This window comes from Spodoptera frugiperda, chromosome 25, assembly GCF_023101765.2.
Source record: "Spodoptera frugiperda isolate SF20-4 chromosome 25, AGI-APGP_CSIRO_Sfru_2.0, whole genome shotgun sequence".
Lineage (NCBI taxonomy): Eukaryota > Metazoa > Arthropoda > Insecta > Lepidoptera > Noctuidae > Spodoptera > Spodoptera frugiperda.
The window spans coordinates 14,857,386-14,882,641 of NC_064236.1; the positions used below are offsets into that span (position 1 = coordinate 14,857,386).

At 35.5% G+C, this 25,256-nt stretch overlaps 1 protein-coding gene across 4 annotated transcripts in view; it reads left to right on the forward strand.

The window, feature by feature from the left end:
* The first annotated feature begins 2,129 nt into the window (after window positions 1-2,129).
* The window catches only part of LOC118267843 (otoferlin), a 64,853-nt gene continuing 41,726 nt past the window's right edge, over window positions 2,130-25,256 (forward strand). For 3 of the 4 annotated variants that reach the window (XM_035582090.2, XM_035582104.2, XM_035582097.2), the window contains exons 1-3: window positions 2,130-2,324; window positions 3,436-3,576; window positions 9,008-9,152. In XM_035582090.2, the coding sequence (XP_035437983.2) occupies window positions 2,217-2,324; window positions 3,436-3,576; window positions 9,008-9,152 (394 nt within the window). In that variant the 5' untranslated portion in view covers window positions 2,130-2,216. Of the gene's footprint in view, window positions 2,325-3,435; window positions 3,577-9,007; window positions 9,153-25,256 lie in introns of those variants that run through there. The other variant, XM_035582123.2, reaches the window with a different exon arrangement.

A 25,256-nucleotide genomic window follows, 5' to 3' on the forward strand; every position in this document is an offset into this window, starting at 1 on the left:
TTAATCATGACCTTACATATATCCTGATTAGTTAAAATAGTTTTGTCTCTCTCTCGCAACTTGGAATTTTTATCGGTGGAAAGAAATGAACCTAATACTCAACTGAGCAATGCCTGATTAAAAAACACCTTTTCACTGTCCTTAATTCTAATTTTAAGTTATTTTATATTACATAATATACCCAGAAGAACAAAAATTTAATTAGAAACGAAACACTTTTGTATATCACTGTACAATAATGCCTCATATTTTCAATGTCGGTCGAGTTGACGAATAAAAGATACGAATAAATAGCTTCATCAACTCGACCACGTGGTTCGGCCGAGATGCATAATAAAAAAATATTTAATGTTTGAATATCCCGACTCGACCTCGCGGACGAGTTTTTTGCGGCCGAGGTGACGAATAAGTCTCGATAAGCTATCATTTAACTTTGCTCCTTGTATTTTTGCATATAGATTACATGTAGTTAAGCAAAAATTCTTAGATTGGAATTTCAACAACGAATCAACAATAACCAAACCCCTCAGCAAGCATGGTGATTAATGCTCAAATCTTCTTCATACGAGAAGACGCCTTAGGTCAGGCGACTTTGGCTGTGACGATTATTTGTACTTGCTAAGTTTAGTTAAAAAACTTCATTTGCTAAAAATTGTCGTATATAATTTTAGATTCCATAAAAAGTACCTTATCAGGTAACGTAAAATTCATTGCACTCTCTATTTTAGTACAAGTACGTAGACACCCTCATCCTTTCATTGATTGGCTGCTTAACCCCAGGTAAAAGAAGGTCGTTACATTTTCTCAGAAAGCCACTATTCTATAGCAAGTTAATTTTGCTCTTGTATAAAATAATAAGCTTAATATTATACTATGCATCAGACGTACAATTATAGATAATAATAGCACAAGACATTTTTCTTAGAACAAAAACATTGAATAAAAAATAAATTATGAAAAACTAGCTTCTACCAGTTTCGGTCGTGTGGTAATAAATGAACTACCGTACCTATTCCAGACCATAATCTATCCCTGTACCAAATATCATCTCGATCCCTTCAGCAGTTTTATATGAAAATATAGTTACTTATTGTTATTCAACTTTTTATCTTCTGAGACTACTCATTATGGTTAAGTGCCTTAAAGTTCAAAAGACAATAGAGATAGATTAGTAATAAAAAACATTTTTTTTTTTTTAGGAATACTATATCTATCTGCTATATTATGGCCCGTACCTATTGCCACTGTACAATGTACCCCCACTTTTCACAAATTACGTTGTAAGTCCCATGTAATAAGTGGTGAGCCTATTGCCATATACCGGAGACATTTTCAGTCTCCGTGCGTGACTGAGAAATTTTTGAAAAACCGAAAAAAAACCAGTAATTCTTCGCCCGACCCGGTAATCGAATTCGAGACCCCTTGCCCGGCAGTCGCACTTGCAACCACTCGGCCAACGAGGCAGTCTACGACTAAAAAACGATTTTAAAAGTGTTAGACATTCATAATAACATGGGAAGACACTATTAGAAGATAGTTCCTATATAACATAAACTATGTAAGTATGTATCCAGTCCACGGTGTGTGGCGGCCTAGCAAATATTTTAACAAGGTAGTATAGCCTCAAAGTTTGCCAAAAGACTAATGATGTAGTAAATCAATACATCGGCTCTCGGCCTAGGGTTCTTGTATGGGTATTTTATGGGATCACCTCTTGAAAGACTTAACGGAAGGTATTTATATATTATTATTCTGTATGAGGTTCTAATATTTGGATATGAGTATTAAATAATTTTGTAACTGTTTAATGTGAATAGATTATTAAATATTAACGTTCTCCTCTGGTCATAACTTACACTTAAAACGGGATACTATAGGAACATTGAGCTCACATTCCTGAGAAACAATAGGTGTAATTCCTTAATTTGCGATACAAATAATATTTTTAAGAACATGCAGTAACTTTCAAAAGGTAAATGTTTTAAAAACTATTCAAGAAATAAACTATTCACCAAGAACTATAAAACTCTACAGAACAAAAACTGTAATCAAACCTCCTTACACTTCACCCATAAACCAACAAAAAAAATCCATCAACAGCAAAAAAATAAATGAGAAGTCTCACAATATACCACAGAGACGCATCGACTGTCATATCATAGCACGTGTCATTTTAATTGAATCGATACAAAACGGACGCCAAATCATTACACAATATGCGGACGAAGTCGCCGGAGAAAAGAGGTCGGCAAAAAACCTCGGTGCAACAAACTTATAGGGTTGAGGCCGAAAGGAACCCGGAAACCACACCGCAATATTTTCAGGTACAGACCACTTTATAAATTATTTATCGAAAGACCATTGGGTCCATGGTTCTGAGCAAAATTGCGGGTCTCACAGCCACCGCACAATGGAAACTATCAAATATTCTTGGAAAAATGTTAGTCAATAAAGATGGTGCCTGCAACTGGGTGAGGATTGACAGAAGGCAATTCTCTTGTAAACTATGTAATTTTAAGTCTTTGCTTCAATTTTACATACTTACTCCTATTTCTTGACAATGGACAAAAAAAGTATTTTCCACAAATGATTTTTTTAACTAGTGTATGGTACCCACTAGTTCTGGAAATAGAGCGCCTCTCCTAGAAATCCTCTTTTACATGACTAAATCATGTTCTTGTATTTAAAAACTTGAGAGCTGAACTTTTATCAGAAATTTTATTTAGTACCATTATATAAAGTGGTCTCACCGTTCCCGTAAAGCCTGGTGTCACCACATGTAGTCCTTTATTGGTAGTTGTTACGTTTTTGTCCAAGACAATGCTGGCTTTTCATATGTCGGTCGGTGAACTCGCCGACAATTTTAACTTCAGCGCTCTTGCCGCTGCGGCTTTTTATGAAGCGACAACTTTTCCGATTAAGGGAGCAGCTGTCTTTTTAAAAGAACATTTTTAAAGATACCTACGTAAGGGGAACGGCGAATCAAAGTTAAATATTTCAATATAAACTTGACCACTTCTTGCATTAAAAATTTATTTATGTATCGTAAAAGACAAAATCTGAAATGACGAGGTTGTTTTGTATTAACCATGTCGTGGTGGCCCAGGGGCTTGAGACGCTCACTTCTCTTGCATGGGTGTAGAGGTTCAAAATCTACTAGGGCAAGTAGCAATGTGACTTTTTTCGATATCAATAACATTCTAAGATTATTTGATACCACTGACAAATGGTTATGGAAAACATATTTCTAATTACAAAGTTTGAAATCGGCAACCCGCATAGAGCACGCGTGGTCATTGATGCTTAAACCTTCTCCGCGTGAGAAGAGGCCTTTTGTCAGCATTGGACTGTATATCGCCTGTTGATGATGATGATGATGATACTGAACCGAAAACATAAAAGTCTCTCTTTACTTAACTTTACTTAACTTGACAGATATCAGTGAATGTTTTGGAAGCCCGCAAACTAACATGGATGAATCCAAATTCTGCAAATTCTTACGTCATCGTCGTCCTTGGAAAGAAAAAGCACAGGACGAGCATCAGGCGCAATATGGAAGAACCGTATTACAGAGAGGTAAGGTATACTTTACAATGCTTCGAGTAGTTTTAATCCTGATGGTGCATCTATGGTGAAGTTTATTTTCTTTTTTATAGCTTTATATTTAGTAAGTTAGCTTTGAATAAGTTTTATTCGTATAAAAGTTAAAGGCATTCAAGGGTGTTTTAAAGTTTATCACCAATTTTATTTGTAAGTATAGGTAAATAAAGTAAATAAACAAATTAAATAATTCATGACTTTACAAGTTGAAAGAATAACTAAATGAAAAGGGCTCAGTGTTTGTTATTAGGGCATTTACTTAAATATAATTCTTTGTTGGGCAATTAAAAAAAGAACCTTTTTGGTTATTTATCTTATGCATACTCATATCTAAAATAATGGCTCTACTCAACTAACGTAATGGCTTCATTTCACTCATGTCACCGTTAAAATTATTATAATACGAGTATAATAAAATGTGTGTAGAAAATTATATTATTGCCCATTACGTTTGTTTACTCTGCGGGGTAGGCAGTGGCGGAGGTAATGAGCCGGTGTATCGTCGCGGTGCCTGACCACGGATAAGTGCAGACATGATTACAGGCCAACTGATTACCTATGTAAACCGACTATTTACTTTTACATTCATTATTCGGTAGTTCGGTTGTGGAGTTGCATATTAAGGAGAGTTCCATTATTGGTATTATAAAAATTGTTTTCAAGTTATGACAACAGTATTATCACCACTAACGTACCCGTAAAACGTAAAACTTTAAAAAGTCTACATGACTTTTGAAAGTTTTATTAAACTCAAAACTTCTGATAGAGTTTTACCCGCCGTAGGAGTTTAACCCAAAGTCCTAAACGCGGTAGTTGTGTTTGCAAACACGCGCTCACTGAAGTGGTAAAAATCACGAAACATTCAAAATTTTACTCGTGTATCAAATAGTCCACACCAGACTGAGCGAAGTTCAGACTTTACAAAACGTTGAGACTAGTAGCACCATCTATGATCGTTTACTTGTATTAAATTATAAATCCTACTCAAGGGAACCGTGACGCACCATGCCGTGTTGAACGCAACAGTTTTAACGGTCTACGATAGATGTCACTATTTTAATAAAAAACAATTTTAACAAAAAAAAAAACCGCCTTCAAAAAATAAATATTCCAAAAAAAAAATTAATATGCACTAAAAAGTAAAAGAAATAATTGCGTATTTTTCAACAACTTAATAGATCAACTAACTTTACTAACTCATCACACACATTATAATGTAAGTAGGTACAATTATTGTTACTTCTGGAGTCGGTGTCAGCCAACTAAGATGGGTTTGTTATTTACCTATTATCACAACAAAACATTACAGTTTTACACCAGTTGTAAGTAGGTACTCAACCACCACTCCGCCCGTGCCGTGCCCGTGCCGTGCTAGTTGTTGGCGTTTCCTAGGCTGACACCGACTCCAAAAATAACAATAATTGTACCTTCTTACATTATAATGTGTGTGATGAGTTAGTAAAGTTAGTTGATCTATTAAGTTGTTGAAAAATACGCAATTATTTCTTTTACTTTTTAGTGCATATTAATATTTTTTTTGGAATATTTATTTTTTGAAGGCGGTTTTTTTTTTGTTAAAATTGTTTTTTATTTCTTGTTTTTTAGTGAATAACTTATTTGAGTATGGGTCGACCTATTAAACGCGCTGCTCATATGAGACAGCGCCGTTTAAATGAATAATATTAATATCTATCCATATTGGCGCATAATTAGGTACATTATTTTCAAATGTATATTAACCTGATATCCTTACTTATGATCTGCTGAGCCGACAGCTAACAGTAACCTGTTCATAAGCTACATACATAGTCAGTTGTCAAACACACAAACAGATTAGATACCTACATAGGTATACAGTCATGTAACTCAGACAGCACATCAAGCTACCCATCATTCTATACCAGATATGCTACTATCTGTCCTGAATTTTATGGCTACTGAGAAAGATAAGCTAGTATGCATCACTTCAACGTAAACGCAGAGCTCATTCTGCTCATTTTTAAGGAGTTCCCTGGATTATCTTCCACATTTATGGTCAGACTTTAAAAACAATTATATGGGACCACACTGCCATCGTACTCTTTTAAACACAAAAAAATATCTCAAATCGGACTATAACTGCCAGAGATATGCATTTGTCAAACACAAACAGATTAGGTACCTACATACACATGTAAATCAGACAGCACATCAAGCTACCCATCATTCTATACCAGATATGCTACTATCTGTCCTGAATTGTATGGTTACTCAGAAAGATAAGCTAATATACATCACTTAAACTCAAACGCAGAGCACATTCTGTTCATTTTTGAGGAGTTCCCTGGATTATCTTCCACATTTATGGTCAGACTTTAAAAAAATATATGGGACCACACTGACATCGTACTCTTTCAAACACAAAAAGAATTTCTCAAATCGGTCTATAACTGCCGGAGATATCGATTAACATACATAAAAAAAAAATACGGTCGAATTGAGAACCTCCTCCTTTTTTGAAGTCGGTTAAAAAACGAAGTCGTATAATGTATTTACCCGACTGCGCCAGAAGGAGGGTTATTTAATTTGAAATTTGTCTTTTGTAAAGGGTGTACCATCCATTTTTTTTGCTTGGAATAAATAAAATATTTGAACCACTACTATTGCGTTTGACAGTTCGACATGCATTGTACTGTCAATGTAAAATTTTAAACAATTATCTGTCACCTCTGTCAGTACATTTCTAAAATAATTTCACAACTTTAAGTTTCAGTGAGGTTACTTCTTTATGATTATTATAATATTCAAAATTTTAATATTTGCTTCTAATCAAAACAAATCTATAAACTAGACATAAATAAATGCAAAGATATTATCACGCCATCTATTGAGCGTGTTAAGAATTAATATGAGAACCCATCAAACTTCAAACAAACACGAGACTACGTTTTTATTCTTTCTTAGTTGAAGACAGATGTCGCTGTTAAAATATGGTTCAAGATTTTGTAATTCTAAAGTTATGGTTTTAGCGTTAATTGTTTGTTTCGTATTATTTCATGTTAATAGTATTACTTTAAAATATTTTGTGTGATAATAAGTTGTGTTCTCAAACCACAGATGGCGTTACTGCTCGAATAAAGTGATGTGTTTGTTTTTAATATGTTGGGGTTCGTCCTGCAGCTAATTACATACTTATACGTACTATACATACTATTTCAATTGTTGTAACTTATACTTAATTCTTTCTTCTCCTCATTAATTTCTTTTTCTTTAATATCTAATTATAATCTAAATATATTCTACCATTTTTTTTTTGTATTAAACGTCTTTTGTCTTCAGAAAAACTAACTACAACCTGCAAAGAAAGATTGGAGTATAGCCTTAGAGGCACAATGACGCGAGTACTTAAAAAAAGTTCGTAGGTACTAAACTTGAGTTTTTTTGCGGACCTTCCTCATTGATTTTACAGTTTCGGGTTGACCTAGATCATAAAAACTATGTAGGTTGTGAAATACTAGGTGCTATGACGCACCGTTTCCAAGCCACGGTCCTCTGAATCACTTTGTTAAAGTCGTTGCCGAAAGTCCTTTCTGTCCATTACCCTAATCATTCACCTAACTGATAATAATATAGTACATATCTGCGAAAATTCTGCCTTTTTACTTGATTTTAATTATCGTAAACACATTATGTCAAAATCAATAACCAATAACCTAAAACCCAAAATCATTGGATATAACTATTTTTTTGACAGAAACCCTACACAATAATACTAAGTTATAATATTAATAAGACAGAAGATGTAAAATAAACAACTATTTCTGTTCTAGACACTTATCCTTAGATTCTAAGTAAGTATTAAAGCGATGTTGTCTGAAATCCCCTGCCGAAAGTTTTTATAGGTACATTTTTTTATTTAGCAATGCTCTGCTTTTAATCTCAAAGGGCTTGTAATTCAAAACGTGAGCTAAATTAAAATCTCCCATCCTTTGTGGATCGACTGACCGCCGGTCATCCGTGCAGCAGCGCAAACCCCTGTCTGTAATACCTCTTTGGTGGTAATAATCCCTCAAATATCAGATATCAGTGGAAGGGTCGTCCCCTAGATGAAATGCTTTATTAATTTTTTCACTTGTCTGTTTATACCTATAACATAATCAAAGCATCTGCAGTCTGCACATCACTCGACAGATTTTCAACTTTATTACTGGACGATACAATTAAAAACTCGTTGAAGTATTTGGCCATTATTAATGTACTCAGTCGCTGTTCCGTCCGGTGCTTCTCTGGTATGCAAACTTTGTTTCGGTCCTGACATTAACGAATGCGACAAAGCAAAAGTTATCCTTTTCGAAGCAGTCGTTTAGAAAGTTCCTAGACAGAAAATGAAAAATACCTGATGTGCATACATTTCCCTTTTTTGTACATGTGATATTATTTTTTATTGTAGACTAGCGTCCGAGCGTCCGTTTCGAATTTCATCTCGATCCTTTTTATTGTGTAACAAACACACACACAAACACAATCTCACAAACTTTCGCATTTATAATTTTATTAATACCTATACACACTGCAACAATCTCTCTTTACTGTGGTAGTAATTTATAGGTTCATTATCAGATTTTAAGTAGTTTGTTTAATTTTAGTAAGTAGTTGCAGTTTTTTAAGTAACAGAATATGGTAAGGTTCCCTACAGTTAGTCGCCAAAATGTTAAAGTAATCATTACTTCGAAATTATGCTTGACATTTTGTAGTAGTCGTGGGATTTGAACCTGATATCGCAGATAATCTCAGATAACCGACCGAGTAGGTTAGTCAAATGTGATGTGATTGGTATTACTCACTGACGCGAACTTGAGAGACGAGCAACTGCATCTTCATTTATCAGTGTCCTAACTCCAATACCCGAGTAGTTTGTGTTTACCTTTGTTCAGCTGATGACGTCTTCTGAGATCCACCAAAAAATATGATGTATGTAGATTAAGTAGGTATGTATTAATGTCATAGTGGCCCGAAGGTTTTCGCCTGCTTCTCATGAATGAGGGCGTGGGTACAAAAACCTGTCAACGGCAAGTACTTTCTAACATTATTTAGACACCACTGACTAACGATGAAGGAAAACATAGTGAGGAAATCTTTTTTTTTAAGACGGTAAATCATCCAATGACTTCTCTCGTCTTGTTTAAAATCGCCAGTCCACATTGAGCAAGGGTGGTGATTAATGCTCAAACCTCCTCCATGTGAGAAGAGGCCTTTGGTCAGCAGCGGCCAGGCGTTATAGATAGATGATGATGTTAATGTGGGTTACTTACTTTAAACACCACGGGGGTCACCGGCGACCGATGTTAGCGGAGAATTTGCCTTCAACATTTTACAATTGGCAGTCAAAGACTTAATAAAATTATCTATTGAAATTTTCTTTGTCCAGTACTTCATGTTCGAGCTATACGTGAGCATCAGAGACATACAGCGGTCGAGTATCTGGCTGGCTGTCATGGAACCCAGGTGTTGCGCCCCCCCTCGCCTTATGGGGGAAGCCAGCATCGACCTCGGAGCTATATGGTCACAACCACGTGAGTACTCACAGATTATTATAGCCGTAGTAGTAACATTTTCTAAACGGTATTATGAATAGTAAAGATTTTAATCGATAGAATAGCATAGTAATGTCTAAGTTGAGTAGAAATCTGCATTAATAAAATATATATATTTTTTAATGATTATGAAATAAATCCAATCGATATCAGGTTTTTTTATTCAGGGCATAATCTAATTTTAATAAAACTGCATCATCAGTGCAACATAATTTATAAAAATGTATTTTTTTTTATTTACTAAAACCATTACAATTTATGAAAAAGGTTCATTGAACAAACTGCATATTTTTTAAATGTGTCGTATGTCACTACGAATGAATTCAATCGATAGCTGCTAACATAATTTATTCACGAACTAAGAAGGCCTTACGGTTCATTAAGGAATCTAGATCACTTTGTAGGAAGGACGTTTGGTTGTCCTAACGTTTAAAATAGAATTGTTGGAAGAAGTTACATTCGATAGCCGTAACATTTTCATTGAAGAAAAGCCTCAATACAATATTTTAAGAAAAATAGTGTCTTGACACTCGGTGTTAAGGTACGATATACGAAATGAGTAAATTGATATTCTATGTCCCATCGTTGCGCTCAAACCTTCGCTTATTTGTTACTATTTCTGTAAACCGATTGCGTATTACTTGAAGGAAATTTATCTATACAATACCGTAACTACAAAGTAAGTACCTTTTAAAAATATTATCTCGTCGTCAAGTAAGAAAACTACTACTATAAGCTTCTTATAAAAATTATACGATATTTTATATATTTCTCGTTTCTTGCATCCTATATTTCTAAGGAAATCTGTAAGCTCCATCTGTGTACTAAGATACTTACATACTTCTTAACTTACTTATACGTACATAGGTACATGCGTTTATACGAAGACGGTCTTCTGTATCTGGAGTAGGATTTATTTCAAGACTAGCTTCTGCCAGTGGTTTGCTGGCCTATATGTTATTTCAGAACATAATGCACTTACCACTGTTCTAAATTTTATTTCGATGCCTTCAGCTGTCGTATCGCCAGACCACTGTTCTAAATTTTATTTCCTTTCAGTTGTCGCATCGTTCTGGCGTGAAGGAATAAGGAACATAACATACATAAACATAAGGAATAAGAAATAGAAAACATACAAAAAGTCATAGTAGCTTGTGTCCAAGAACACAGTAACATTTTTTCCATAAACATAAAATAACGTATATTTTATATTGTATTTATTTCTGTCTTTCATTAAAAAAATATAATTTTGTATTTACTAAATTCATATTTTTATTTATAGATATAATTTTGTAATGATTTATTTCGTGTTTTATGCATAAGCTGTGAATGTGGGTAGGAGATATGTGCTTGGATATGAATTGACCCGCTCAACTAGAATGATATCACAAACTCACTGAATGGCATGAAACAACGCTTGCGTTATGATTCGCCGAGTGAATGAGGTTATCGGAGGCCCAATTCCGCCCCTGCTCAATCTCTCCAATTGCTAAATACCCAATCAAATTCTGAACCCCAAACAGCCAACAACGCATTCGTCTCGTGTCATATATTATGTTATTGGAACATTTGCTCGTTTAGCCAACTATACCATAAAACAAAACATAAGTTTATCGTATATTTTTAAGTGTGGGAGAGTCATGCTTCGGCGCGAATGTGCCGGCTCAACCAGAGTAATACCACGGCCTCACGGAAAACCGATGTGAAACAACGCTTGCGCTGTGTTTCGTTGAGTGAGTGAGGTTACCGGAGGCCCAATTCCCCCCTTCCCAATCTGCCCAATCCCCGATTTCCGAACAACAAACCTTAAATTCCTAACCCCAAAAAGCGTGCAACGCCCTTGTAACGCGGCTGGTGTTTCAAGTGTCCATAGGCGGCGGCGATTGCTTATGATCAGGTGATACGTAAGCTCGTTTACCGTCTTATTCCATAGAAAAATATATAGGTACCTAGGTACTTAAATAAAGGTGGTAAGACTGGCGCGTAGTCAGATGACAAAATGTATAAAACCACACGTTCTGCAGGCGTATTTGATTAGTTTACATACAAAGCTAAAACTAATAAAAGTTTCCTTAGTAAAGGTATTCAGTTCGAGAGTTCTTTACTTTCCTTTGTCTCCTATAAAGACAAAGATAAGCAAAAGAGATCGCAAGTCTCTCTCCTAGTACAAATAAAGGAAAGTACGTCTAGCTCTGATATTTAATTTAATTACTTTGACTGGTATCGTATTAAGATTTGATTTTAATTAACTGTTTTGTCGATTGAATTAATATTGTATAGGTATAGTATCTATCAAAAGAAATTAGTTTTATGCTAAATGTTGTAGAATTATTTAAAAAAAAGAGACTACATTGTAATCTTAACATGCAAACCTTCATTTTTAGGGTTCCGTAGCCAAATGGCAAAAAACGGAACCAGACTCGTCGTGTCTATCGGTCCGTCCGTATGTCACAGCCATTTATTTCCGAAACTGTTTGACCTACATAGTTGAAACTTTGTAGGTTGATGGATTCTGGTAACCGCTATTCGAAAATACATATATGGAACTGGTTCAAAGTAAATATTTTTTCAGCTAACCTATCCGTATTGAATTTCTATCGATAGGGTTGCAAAAAAGATATCAACGTTCTTGATACCATTTTACGTCAAAATCAAGTGTTTTAAAGATAGACGCTTCCCGCCCAATCCGAGCCGGCGTACCGCAAGGCGCCGTGCTATCCCCCCTACTATTCATGCTATGCACCAGCGACATCCCGACCCATCCGCGGGTCCAACTCTCTCTCTTTGCGAAGACACGGCGATTTAGCTCAGGCAGAAACCCTGCCCACATCTCTACCAACCTCCAAAACTCCGCAGTCGCAGTAGGCGACTGGTTCCGGAGATGAAGAACAGAAGTAAACCCCGACAAAAGCCAGGCGGTGCTGTTCATAAAGCCCCGATCACACCAGCCTTCCCCCCCCATCACCATGTTTGGTAAGCCGATCCCTTGGGAGGAGCGAGCCAAATATCTTGGTATCATCTTAGACCACCGCCTTAGTTTTCGTGAGCACATAAAGTCGGTCCGCTCGCGGGCCGCTTTCGCTCTAGGCAGACTCTTCCCCATGCTGAATGCACGCAGCAAATTATCCCTCAAATGCAAACTTCGCATATATACCACGTGCATACGCCACATATAAATGACGTACGCTTGTCCGGTTTTCGCGCAAGCGCACGAACGTACGATCCATACGATGCAAACTCTCCAGAACCGTTTTCTCCGAAGGGCCACGGGCGCTCCGTGGTACCTGAGGAATGATCGACTTAGAATACCAATTTTGAAGCAGTTCATGAAACGCTTGTCAAAGCATTACTTTGAAACTGCCGAAAAGCACTCCAACCCCCCATCGTGTCGGCCGCCCGATACATCCCCTCACAAATCTCGCGCGTTCGCCGTCCGAGGCATACCCTGGTCCAGCCCGATGATCCCATCACCGTCTTACAGGAAAGCCGCAGGGAAACTAGTACTCTTCGGAAACACAAACACAAACCGCGTTCCTGTCTGTCTGAGCCTGTCCCGACTTGCTGCCCTCCCATAATGGCCCCGCTGAGCCGAGATTCGAACCCCACAAGGGGAGGATGACACCCTCAGTAATGCGGTCATATAGTTTTTAAAATTTAGCTTTAGTTAAACTGGCTGGGGGCCTTAACTTCTGGTTAGTGGCCACCCTAGGGATAGTCCGGTAAAGTAGTCAACAACCTTAGCGAGCCGAATTACGAGTGGTCCTCTCCAAAAAAAAAAATCAAAGTTGAAATCTAAGCTTCCCCTCCCCCTCTAACTTTTAAAATAAAAGAGTGAGAAATCTAAAAAAAAATACATGCTGTAGATTTTAATGGAAACTTTCAACGAAAATTAGTTTGAACGAGATATAATTAAGTATTAGTTTTAAAGAAATAATACATTTCCAAGTACATTTTATAACCTTTATATTATGTCATATACTTGCTGCTACGAAACCCTTCATGGGTGAGTCCAACTCGCACTCGGGCGGTTGTTTTTAAGTCTACCCCACGAAAATATGGAGATATACCTGAAACCATCTACTAAATCTGAAAAATATTATGCTGAAAATCGCATCAAAATCGTTTCAACCAAACGCGAGATAATCGCGCACAAACATACATACATACAGGATATACAGAGAACCATTTTTTCAGTATGTACAGCCAGAAGCAATTTAGGTCAAGTTAGGTAAGGTTATGGTTTTGCGATCGACATCAACCCTGACCTTTCCTTAATAATAAATTTCACAGCGTTTTGCCTTATGCCACTTACCCTGCGATAAGGATGACGACGGGGTATGGAAATTAAAAATCTAATTAGTCCGTCAGGTAATGAAAAGTATAAGACATGTATTTTTTTGTCATATAAGTTAATACTTAGATTAATCGAATCAAAGTTTAGGAGAGGAATAAAATCATTTCTACGTATAAAATGTACCTAGAAGAGATGTCACGCTATATTTTAAATATATCTTCGAAAGTATTTGTTTCCATAAGAAAATAAAAAAAAACCGTGTGTAATATTTAAAAAAATCTACAAGAATTTAAAAATTCGTCATCTACCCTATTGCACATTCAAGTTCTATGTATTCCTTAACTTATATTATAACTGAATTTTTAATCAAGAATGAAAAATAATAAGAGTATAGAAGTATTTTTTTTTTGATGTGGCTATATTTTCATTTCTTATCTCTCTCTATAACGGCAATATAACACGTTTTCACCGATAAAAAAAAAAAATTCTATATCAGAGCGTACATAAAAAATGTCTTGCATTCGAAATCTAAACTTGAGATTTTTGTGAATTGACTTACTTGACTTGTTATTATTATATACCTAGGTAAAACGTGGGTACCTAATCGATGTCTTACCTAATGAATATTGTATGAGCTGTGTAAACAGTGCGATATAGATCCATTCCTGAGTAGTGTGCCCTCTGTTAGGAGGTGCTTGAGCCGACACTTTTTCATTTAATCAGTTTTATATAACAATGTGATTGATGTACAATTTAAGCACTATAGTGTATCTGTTTTTTCTATCTATGTGTTTTTTTTACAACTGCATAAGTACCTAGTGTCCATATGATTTTTAATTTTATTACTCTGTATTTTAAAAGTGAGGACTTGTTATTGGCTGACTGTCCAACTTTGTGTTCATAATATATGTTTTTTTTAGCTGTAAGTCCTCCATGTTCCTTATAAATAAATTAATTAAAATTCTATAAATTGAAGAGATATTATAATCTAACCAAGATTATGAATAATAGGTTTACATATTATGAAGAAATTATTGTTGAGCACTGAAATGAGATAAAAAGCAAAGTGAAATAGTATTACTGTATAAATACTGAATCACCAAAGCTACACTGACCATAAAAGCGAGACAACCTATGATGCGTTTCTGCCTCACAAATCAATATTTACGCACACAGATGTAACGTGTACGAATTTTCAATCAGGTTTGTGTTTACCTCGTACAACATACGCAAAGGATTAATCCGTCTGGGAGGGGTGGAAGGGGAGGAGAAGCCAATCCCATCAAAATTATTAGTACTTGCAGTACGCTTTGATGGTATTTGCGTTATAGGAAAATTGAAACAGGCAGGAGTGCACTTTATTAAAATCCTGTATGATTGGTCAGTCGCGAGTCCAAGCGATGGGGTGACAGCGAGAATGATATTATTTGATTTAAAATGAAATAATAGTTGTATTTAAAAGTACTTTTAACCGACGAGCATGCATGAAAAGATTGATGACTGTTGATGAAGCGAAAGAAGCGTGTAAGAAGCGTGGCAATCGGCGTTCCATTGTCTCTGCCTACCTCCATAGGAGACAGGCGTGAGGATATGTATGTATGTATGTATGTAGTAGTAGTATTCTGTGGTAATAGTTACTTTAATATCAACAATCTTAAATTTTCGTCCAGCGTAGTATTTTGATAACTTGTTGTACTAGGCTACCAAGCAGGGCGGAGATTCATTAATGTAACAAAAGTCTTTAGAAAACGATTAGTTATCGAATTACTTGGTCAAGGCACACTGTAATGGCATCGCTTTTCTGCTGCCAACGTGATGTGGGCTTATTTAAGTATAATTCAGTCGGCTGTAAGCTTCAGATTAGCATATAATATGTATGTGTCTTAGAATAGAATGTATGTGAACATTTGAATGTGTGTGTTTTGTGATTCGTTTTATGAGTTATACATACGTTTTCATTACTATTATGCCGATTTTGCATTCATAATATTAGTAAGAGCATTCAGCCTTTAATACTAAAAGTACTAACGCATCATCGCTTATATGTAAATCAACCCTAAGGTAAAGGAAAACTAAGTAGGCTTTCCACTTTGTGAAGAAATAATTCAGAGCTAAGCTATTATTGGTAGTTAGTAACGGTAGCAAGGCTGTAATTTTGTACCAAGTATCGCTGGTCGTCAATAATTAAGGCTGGACTATCCAATATAGTTTGCACGGCGATGCTCCCCTCGTTCACCCTAGGGCTACTGTCCAAACAAAGTCAGCTACAAATGTCAGTTACAAGTTACGTTAAACAACTGAAATTAATTAGACTCTGATAAAGTAGGTACTAATAGGTTTTTCACAGAAGCTACGGAGACGTTATATATTTTGACTGCACGGTTGTTGCGGTGGCTGGGCAACTGGCTGCCGTGCAACGGGTAGCGGGTTCGATTCCCGCACGGAGCAACTCTTTGTGTGATACACATATTATTGTTGTTTCGGGTCTGGGTGTCATGTGTATGTGAACTTGTATGTTTTTAAATGCACCCACGACACAGGAGAAAATCCTAATGTTGCCCGTTGCCCCAAAGTTTTTTTTAAAAAAAGCTATAATTCCTCTTCATAATATCCATACATCTCCCCATATCTTCATGATTTATTCCCCATCCAGACTAGGTACTGCCGCGACCGCCTGATCGATGCAAGGGAGAGGTCGGTTGTCATGGCCACGCTGAGGGGACGCGGTAGTACCTTAATTATTGGCAGACAGTATTCAGACAGGTATTGACAGATGTTTAACTAATCACGACTCTATTTATACGGGGATTCAACCTCAATTCCCTTGCGAGTAAGTCAATTTAATTTTAGGGCTTTCAATTTATAGTATGTTTAGATGGTTTGAGGTTTCCTTTTCAAGTTTCAGATATTAATGTTTGTTTTGACGACCCCTGGCAAAATTATGTAGGGAGTCGTGCCGTCTCGACAGTTGTTTGTTAACTTAATAAGTACCTATGTGTGTATTCGTGGTTTAACGAATAGTACAAATATTTTCGCACATGTTTTGACTGCATTTGCAATTTTTTATGCGAATATAGCGAATCTGAATTTAATAAAATTTTCAATATAAAAAACTAATTCAATACAATAATAGTTTTCAATTTCCCTTAATGTTTTACCACCTTATTTTTTCTTCTGATTAAACGTATCTTTCAATTATTATAGTACTGTAATTTTTGGTGACCATTTGGTAAACCAAAAAAAAAACTAAACTTACCAAACCAAGAAAAATCTGAAAGTGTTAGGTAACTATTTAGGCCAGTGCAGATACCTCTAATAAACCTAAAAAGTAAAAGAAATTTATAGTAGAATGAAACCTATTGGAAATGGAAGAGAATATGCCAAAACAAGAAAAAAATAAAAATTCCACTCCATCCGAGTTCGGGAAGTGGGGGGGAGGGAGCTTTTAAGAGTAAAAATCGGTTTATCGCAATTTTCGGCGAAACTACAAGTCCTATCAAAAATAGTTAAATGGCAAAGTTGTAGGTAATAAAAAGATCTACAACTTTTGTGTTTACACTTTTTTTATATTACCTCAAAATTTTGTGTAAAATTAAAAAAACTACGATTTTGGTTTTTTATTCTTATCTTTGACAAAAATATTTTTTATTTTACGAAATTTTGTGAAAACGTGCCTTTATATGTACCAAACACACTGTAATTCTTTTGAAATAGAAAAAAATAATTTTTCTCCAGATATTAAATAAATACCGAAAAATTTGCCTAATTTTCAATCGAAAATTCACGCGTCAAAATATCAGTTTTTTTATAAAATTCTGTGGGTTGTTTGTTCGCTGAAATCACTACTTTTCGATAGTTTAAAAAAAAAACGTTACCATGGAAAATGTTCTCAAAAAACGCAATAAACTAAAAAAACTCGAATCGAAAAATTTTTTTTTCATCATTATGCACAATTTTGAGCTATTTATTACAATTACCTCATGTAGCGTAAGATTTAATGGTACATTGATAAATAAAAAAAAAATATAAATTAAAAAAAAATACTATGATTAACAATCAAATAAGTTAATAATGTTTATATTTGATAAGACATCTACAATGTTATAAGAAAGTTGTAGAATTTTGTTTTAATTAAATTATATTTTTTCTTCTGATTAAACGTATCTTTCAACTATTATAGTACCGTAAAACATGGCAACTTTACCATATTTTAGAACAAAACACGAAATATATTTTTAACCATAAGACGCATAGAAACCAAAACTATATATTTAGAATTGTAGTCTATCTGGCTCACTTTACTGTAATCGTAATTATATACAAACACTTATTTTAGCCGTAGTAAAGAAAAAACAACATGGGTAAAGATACCAAATTTTTGGCAACTTTACCTACGCGCCGTATTCATCGTGTATTGCATATTAAAGAGTTGTTGAGGTACAGAGGGCTTCATCTAGGACCTCTTCGTATTATAATGCAAACAATATGAGGAAATCTATAAAGATAACGGCTACACAGACATTAGGGAAAGTTGCCACGGGTTTCATCGTAATTTACATACAAATAATTTGTTACGCTCGGGGTTGTCAAAAAAGGAGGAACTTTTTTATGACATGTATATTTAAAAAAAAAATTAATAAACCTTAAACCTAAAGTAAAAAAACGCACAAATTTCTAACATAAATATTATTCCCTTTTAAACTAAATTAAGTTCTAAAATTTTAAGTATTTATGTTTAAAATTGTAAAAAAGGCTACAAAATAATGTTTAATCCTTGACTTTTTAATTTTATGACTTCACTATCTCCATAGCTAATTATAACATCACTTCCGTATAATTTTTATAGTGTCTAGCTCCGAGTTTTCTGCGGTTTTGTTTTATGGGAGCCATTTTGGCTGTAAAACAAGAGGTATTATTAAATACATTATATCTTATCATCCAGGATATTCACTATTATGCTGTGAAATTTAGGTATTCGAAAATGGTTACATACACACAAACAAGAAAAAAACATTTATTGCCAACCCTAACTGTAGGCAAAGTTGCCACAAAGCAGGCCGTGGCAACTTTACCTAACCTGTGTCAACATTACCGAAGCGATTATTTATCAATAAATTAAAGAAAAAGCAATTGCTGACATTACAACAGTAATCCCAACTATATTATACATACAAGATCAAAATTTCACTCACCTGTGACAAATAGTTAAGGCTCTGTAAGCACAATTTAGGAACTACTAACTTTTAGCTCATTTTCACGCATACATTGTGACGGCCATTACTGGCATAATAGCAGTCTTACGTCTACGCAAAATATAGTAAATATTTCCTTTTAATGTCTAAAAAATACCTCTATTACAAAACAGAATTCTAGTGGGTAGATTTTTAGATAAATGAGTTTATACCGAATACCTATAGTATGGTAAAGTTGCCAAGGGCCCGGTAAAGTTGCCATAGTTTACCGGTACTGTAATTTTTGGTGACCATTTGGTAAACCAAAAAAAAAACTAAACTTACCAAACCAAGAAAAATCTGAAAGTGTTAGGTAACTATTTAGGCCAGTGCAGATACCTCTAATAAACCTAAAAAGTAAAAGAAATTTATAGTAGAATGAAACCTATTGGAAATGGAAGAGAATATGCCAAAACAAGAAAAAAATAAAAATTCCACTCCATCCGAGTTCGGGAAGTGGGGGGGAGGGAGCTTTTAAGAGTAAAAATCGGTTTATCGCAATTTTCGGCGAAACTACAAGTCCTATCAAAAATAGTTAAATGGCAAAGTTGTAGGTAATAAAAAGATCTACAACTTTTGTGTTTACACTTTTTTTATATTACCTCAAAATTTTGTGTAAAATTAAAAAAACTACGATTTTGGTTTTTTATTCTTATCTTTGACAAAAATATTTTTTATTTTACGAAATTTTGTGAAAACGTGCCTTTATATGTACCAAACACACTGTAATTCTTTTGAAATAGAAAAAAATAATTTTTCTCCAGATATTAAATAAATACCGAAAAATTTGCCTAATTTTCAATCGAAAATTCACGCGTCAAAATATCAGTTTTTTTATAAAATTCTGTGGGTTGTTTGTTCGCTGAAATCACTACTTTTCGATAGTTTAAAAAAAAATACGTTACCATGGAAAATGTTCTCAAAAAACGCAATAAACTAAAAAAACTCGAATCGAAAAAATTTTTTTTCATCATTATGCACAATTTTGAGCTATTTATTACAATTAACTCATGTAGCGTAAGATTTAATGGTACATTGATAAATAAAAAAAAAATATAAATTAAAAAAAATTACTATGATTAACAATCAAATAAGTTAATAATGTTTATATTTGATAAGACATCTACAATGTTATAAGAAAGTTGTAGAATTTTGTTTTAATTAAATACTTATTTGTTGCTATTTGAAGATAATTCTAAACCTTTTTTATTTATTAAGGTGGCAAAATCATCCAATCCAATCCAATGACCTCTCTCGCCTTAGGTGAGGCGAGAGGGAGTGTCAGACTCTTACTGACTAAAAACCACCCTGTTCTCAGTCCTGCTTTTCGAGCCGGAGTCCCGGTAAACCCGCTAGGTAGTTCGCAGCTCCGGATCAGGCATCAGCCATACTAGACACCATCTGAGGTGGGCTGATGGCTCTTTGAGGCGCGCGTGGAACGCGATGCGCCGCATGCACGGGTCTAGTTCTGTTCGGGCGGCAAGCTACCCTTGCTCGCCGTCTACAGACCCGTACTTACGGAGGCCAGAGTTCTTTGCGCGATCCCCGACGCCCGGAGTGTCTCTCGCGAAGGCTGGAGGGTGAGGAGGTTCGTTCCCTCACGTGCTCCGCCTCCTTCTTTGCTAGCATGACTGCTTCGCAGAAGGAGGAGACGTCATCCCAGTGTCGCTCGCTCCTCCAGAGACACTCCGGGCGTCGGGAATCGCGAGGCGATATCCAGCCACGGTTCACTATCATCTGTTTTTTCAGAACATTTTTCATAGTAACGTTATTTTTTTTTACACTATCGAAAAGTAGAGATTTCAACGAATAAAAAGCCTGCCGAATTTTATAAAAAAGCTGATATTTTGACGTGTGAATTTTCGATTGAAAATTAGGAAAATTTTTCGGTATTTAATCAATATCCGGTAAAAAAATTAATTTTTGAATTTCAAAAAATTACAGTGTGTTTGGTACATATAAAGGCACGTTTTCACAAAATTTCGTTAAAAAATAAATATTTTTGTCAAAGATAAGAATAAAAAACCGAAATCGTAGTTTTTTTAATTTTCCACTAAATTTTGAGGTAATATAAAAATAGTGTAAATACAAAAGTTGTAGATCTTTTTATTACCTACAACTTTGCCATTTAACTTTTTTTTATAGGACTTGTAGTTTCGCCGAAAATTGCGATAAACCGATTTTTACTCTTAAAACCTCCCTCCCCCCCACTTCCCGAACTCGGATGGAGTGGAATTTTTATTTTTTTCTTGTTTTAGCATATTCTCTTTCATTTCCAATAGGTTTCATTCTACTATAAATTTCTTTTGTTTCAAAACCTATCTGCACTGGCCTAATTTCATCTAACTGAATTATATTCTTTTCATATATTTTTATCAGTCTTTACATTTGGACTTAACATATATTTTTCTCTCCCTGTCTCTCAAGCCTCTAACCGACTTGCCGATGCTATAACAACAAACCTTGCTGCCAACTTTTAAACGCATGGTTTAGCTGGAATAAAGGGAATTGATTTTTTTATGATTTATAACCCGGTAAACGAGCAGACGGAGCACCTGTACCGATACCGGTAAGCAATCGCCGCCGCCTATGGACACCCGAAAGGATCACAAGGTGCGTTGCCTGCCTTTTTGGGAGTAAGGAATTTAAGGGTTGTTGGGGAGTGGAAAAATTGGGAGGGGAGGTAATTGGGCCTCTCCGGTAACCACACTTACACAATGTTTCGGCCCAATGGCTCTTTCGCAATTAGCATGGCTCTCCCACACTTATATGGATTATTTGGACTTTTGTAATTATTAAAATGAAATAAATTGGGAAGTTTTTATTTTTTGCTTACGCACGTTGTTTCGTCAACAGGGCCCCGGGCTACGGGGAGCTCGTATAATTGATACGGCAGATACGGCGCTAGCTACACCCCTGAAACTAAAGTATCTACATGTATACTTTACTATACTCAGATGTCGGAATAGTCCGGTCATAGTAGACGTTTGAAATAGGTAATAAAAATTAAGGAAGAAACTTTTGGTGGAAACCTTATGTTCACCATCAGGAAGATGTTAAAGTCCCCATAGATTCCACGAGTGCTTAACAGGAGCTAGGAGTTTATTCTTAACTTATTTTCTTGAGTCCTATTCCATTGAAGTGATGTGACGCCGCCGCCCGCCGCCGTTGTCAGCAACAATACATTTTTAAAGCAAGATATAATACTAGTTTATAAGTTTCTATGCTTAAGTTTCGATATTTTAATCTGCTTCACATTCTTAAAGACACATACGATTTTTGAGAAAATCCAAAAAATAAGTATTTTGTTTTATTTTTGATCCCACAATAACTTTCAACGCACAGATGAGGTCTAATGCGACACTTTATTCACAACAATAAACCAAAGTTTCCACCAAAATTTTACTGTAGACTAAATTTGTCATTTGACTGTAACAAGATATTTAGATTTCTACTTTAATTAGAGTATGCTGCGACTCGCGCATCATGTACGCAGTCAAAATGAAGCCTGAGACAAATTGGTACAAATTAAATTATTAAGTCAATACTTGCATATTCGCATTCGCAAATTTTGTCGATAGATTTTCGCAATCGCATTCGCGTTCGTAATTGTGTAGAAATTGAGATTCGTTACATCACTAGCTGTGTAGCAATGGGAAGCCATAATAATAGCCCAAAAGATTTTTCTTTTCTTTTGTGAAAGAGTTTTGAAACTTTTCTATACTGTAATGTTTCAAGGTACGGGTTTTATTCAAAGTAAAATTATAAAAGGCAATCTTGGGTTTGACCTTTTAGTTACAGGTTTCAATCGAGGAAATGTTATTAAGTTTCACAATCATGGAATTTTCTGTTAAGTTACCGAGTCTAAAATTGTTTACAAGGATTTTCATTAATCATTATGTTCTCGTCCTTCATTTTCTTTTGCAATCATAGTTACATAAAAAAATCTCTAACGCCATGGATCATACTACTTAGGATTATTGACTATAGTGGAAACTATTAAATTCCACGTTACTTTGACTAGAACAAGACCTTACAATATTTGTAAGTATTAATATTATAACAAAATTGAATCTAAAGGAATTTAATTCAGGGAATTCTAATATTATAGAATACCATCTTTGTGACTGCGGGACCTGTCGTTATGAAACGGTCTGTTCGGAAGGAGAAATGAGTTATTTTTAGCATTTGACTCGCCTCCCTATCCCAATGCGGATGATAACATAACAGTTGAAAAGTATGTAATTAAAAAATATATTTTTACATTTAATGAGTCAACGTTTGGCCGCTATCTCGCCTGACGGTAAGTGATGATGCGGCCTACGATAGAGCACGTCTGTTAATAAGCAACCTATTCACTCGGGCTTTGAAGACACCCAAGTTATACCCATCAGGAAACACAGACTCCGGCAAGATGTTTCACTCCCTAGCAGTTCGCACAAGGAAGCTTGAAGCAGATCGCTTCGTGCGAGTGGTTGGATATCTACCATGAAATGGTGACGCCTCACCGATTGTCTTGTGGTTCGATGATGGAAAGGACTAGAGGGAATCAAGTTGTGCAATTCGCCCGCACACTCTCCGAAATGTATCCGGTAAAAAACGGAAAGGCTTGCGACCTTGCGCCTGTGTTCAAGGCTTTGAAGCCGGGCCTCCACAAGCGCGTCATCATTGATGAGCTTCTTGGCACGTCTTTCGATGTGTTTTAGGGCATCGAGCTGGTATTTAGCTGAGCCGCCCCAAAGGTGAGAACAGTACTCCATACATGACCAAACCTGCGTTTGATACAGGCTCAGCAGTTGTTTCAGTGTGAAGTACCGTCACACCCTCCAGAGGATACCCAACTTCCTACCAGCCAGATGCGCCTTCGACTTTATATTAAAAGAGCCGAAGTTTAGTGTAGGCGATAGAGTTAATTCCAGAAGCTCAAGATGATCCGATATTGGAACGGATAGATTTCGAAAAATAGGAGCCAGCGGAAATTTACTCCGTTTGGCAGAGGATATAGACACGCCTGGGTTTTGGTAGCATTAAACTTGACCAAGTTGGCGTCACCCCAATCGGAGACCGCCTTCAAGAACGAGTTCAACCATTCGACCATGGATTCTCTTAAAGACCGGATCTGTGTTCCGCTAGTCATCTGCATACCCAAAGATACCGGGCTTAAGGAGCTCTTTGATGTTCAGCAAAAAGAGCGTTGCTGAAAATACCGACCCCTGAGGGAAGCCGGCGTTGATGCCAAGTTGGTACAGTTTATGTTCCTCTTAAGTGAGTGATGTACTGTTGTGGCATCACTTCAATAAAGTACTATTTCTACCATAACATTTCCTATATTACCGGGCTTTTTCGGTATTTCGAAATATTCTCAGACAATTTCTCAGCACTGAGTCTGAAATTGTGCCCATGGGACTTGTAACATAAATGGTGAAAAGTGAGTGTACATTGCACAATGCCATAACGTGCTGTACTATCTGGCGACCTCTTCGGGTATAAAAACGTTACGATAAATTTCCTTTACTATATTTTAGCCTTTTTACTTTCATCTTACCATCTCAGTATTAGTTTGCTGCTTCACATGATTTTCACCTCTGCAACAGCTTCCTGTTTTTCATTGTATACTAGAAATCGATCTAGACTCTAAATGATCTGTGCTATTGACCTATTTCCAACGGTAGGTAGATAGACTTGGCTCGAACATTTTGTCTCATTTATTTGGCATATTGCTTTGGACTTCGCTTTAGCATACAAAAATCATGTTCTATGCGTTCATTAAACTTTCAAAGTGAGGTATAAATTCGCTATACATGATAGAAGGGATGTTAATATTTTTAAAGCTATTATAACTTGTTAATGGTACTTTTACTGCTGTGCGTGCTACGAGACTTAGAAATTTTCTTGGTATTTCTTACTCTCTTGCAATAGCCATGTACTTTTACTTCAACTTATGAGTTATATTTTGGAATTTTACCCTACATTAATTTCATCGCAAGCCAGATTATATTTTTTCTGTCTAGTAAGGTACCTAACTGCAATTTCTAGGTAAAGAACATAAAATCATAAAAATGAAACAATTCGCTTTTGGATTATTATTTATTATCAGAATAATATAATGGGAAAAAGCGTGAGTAATTGGCTTAAATCTAGGCATAATTAGTAGCTGAGACACACATTGTCGCGTGTTTTATTAATAGATATTATAATGTTAAAGTTACATGTATACTTAACCAATCCTAATAAAATTTTAAAACGAGCACTCAAGTGCTGGACATTTACGATATGACACATTGATTCAGAAATACTAGTACATTCGCTGTATATATTATAATAATTGTTTTGACATAGTCAGGTGGCTTACAACATTAAAAAGATGTCCAGAGATAAAGTGTAAAATTTAATAATTTATATGTCAATATAAACAGTACAAATATTTAATATCAATTAGTACATTAATGCCAAATGGTATGATAAAAAGTGTGCGTGACGTGACGAAATTTCACAACTGGTTTTGGAATATTATTTGTTTTGGGGCTTTTTCTTGTAGAAGGTATTCATGGCGCATTA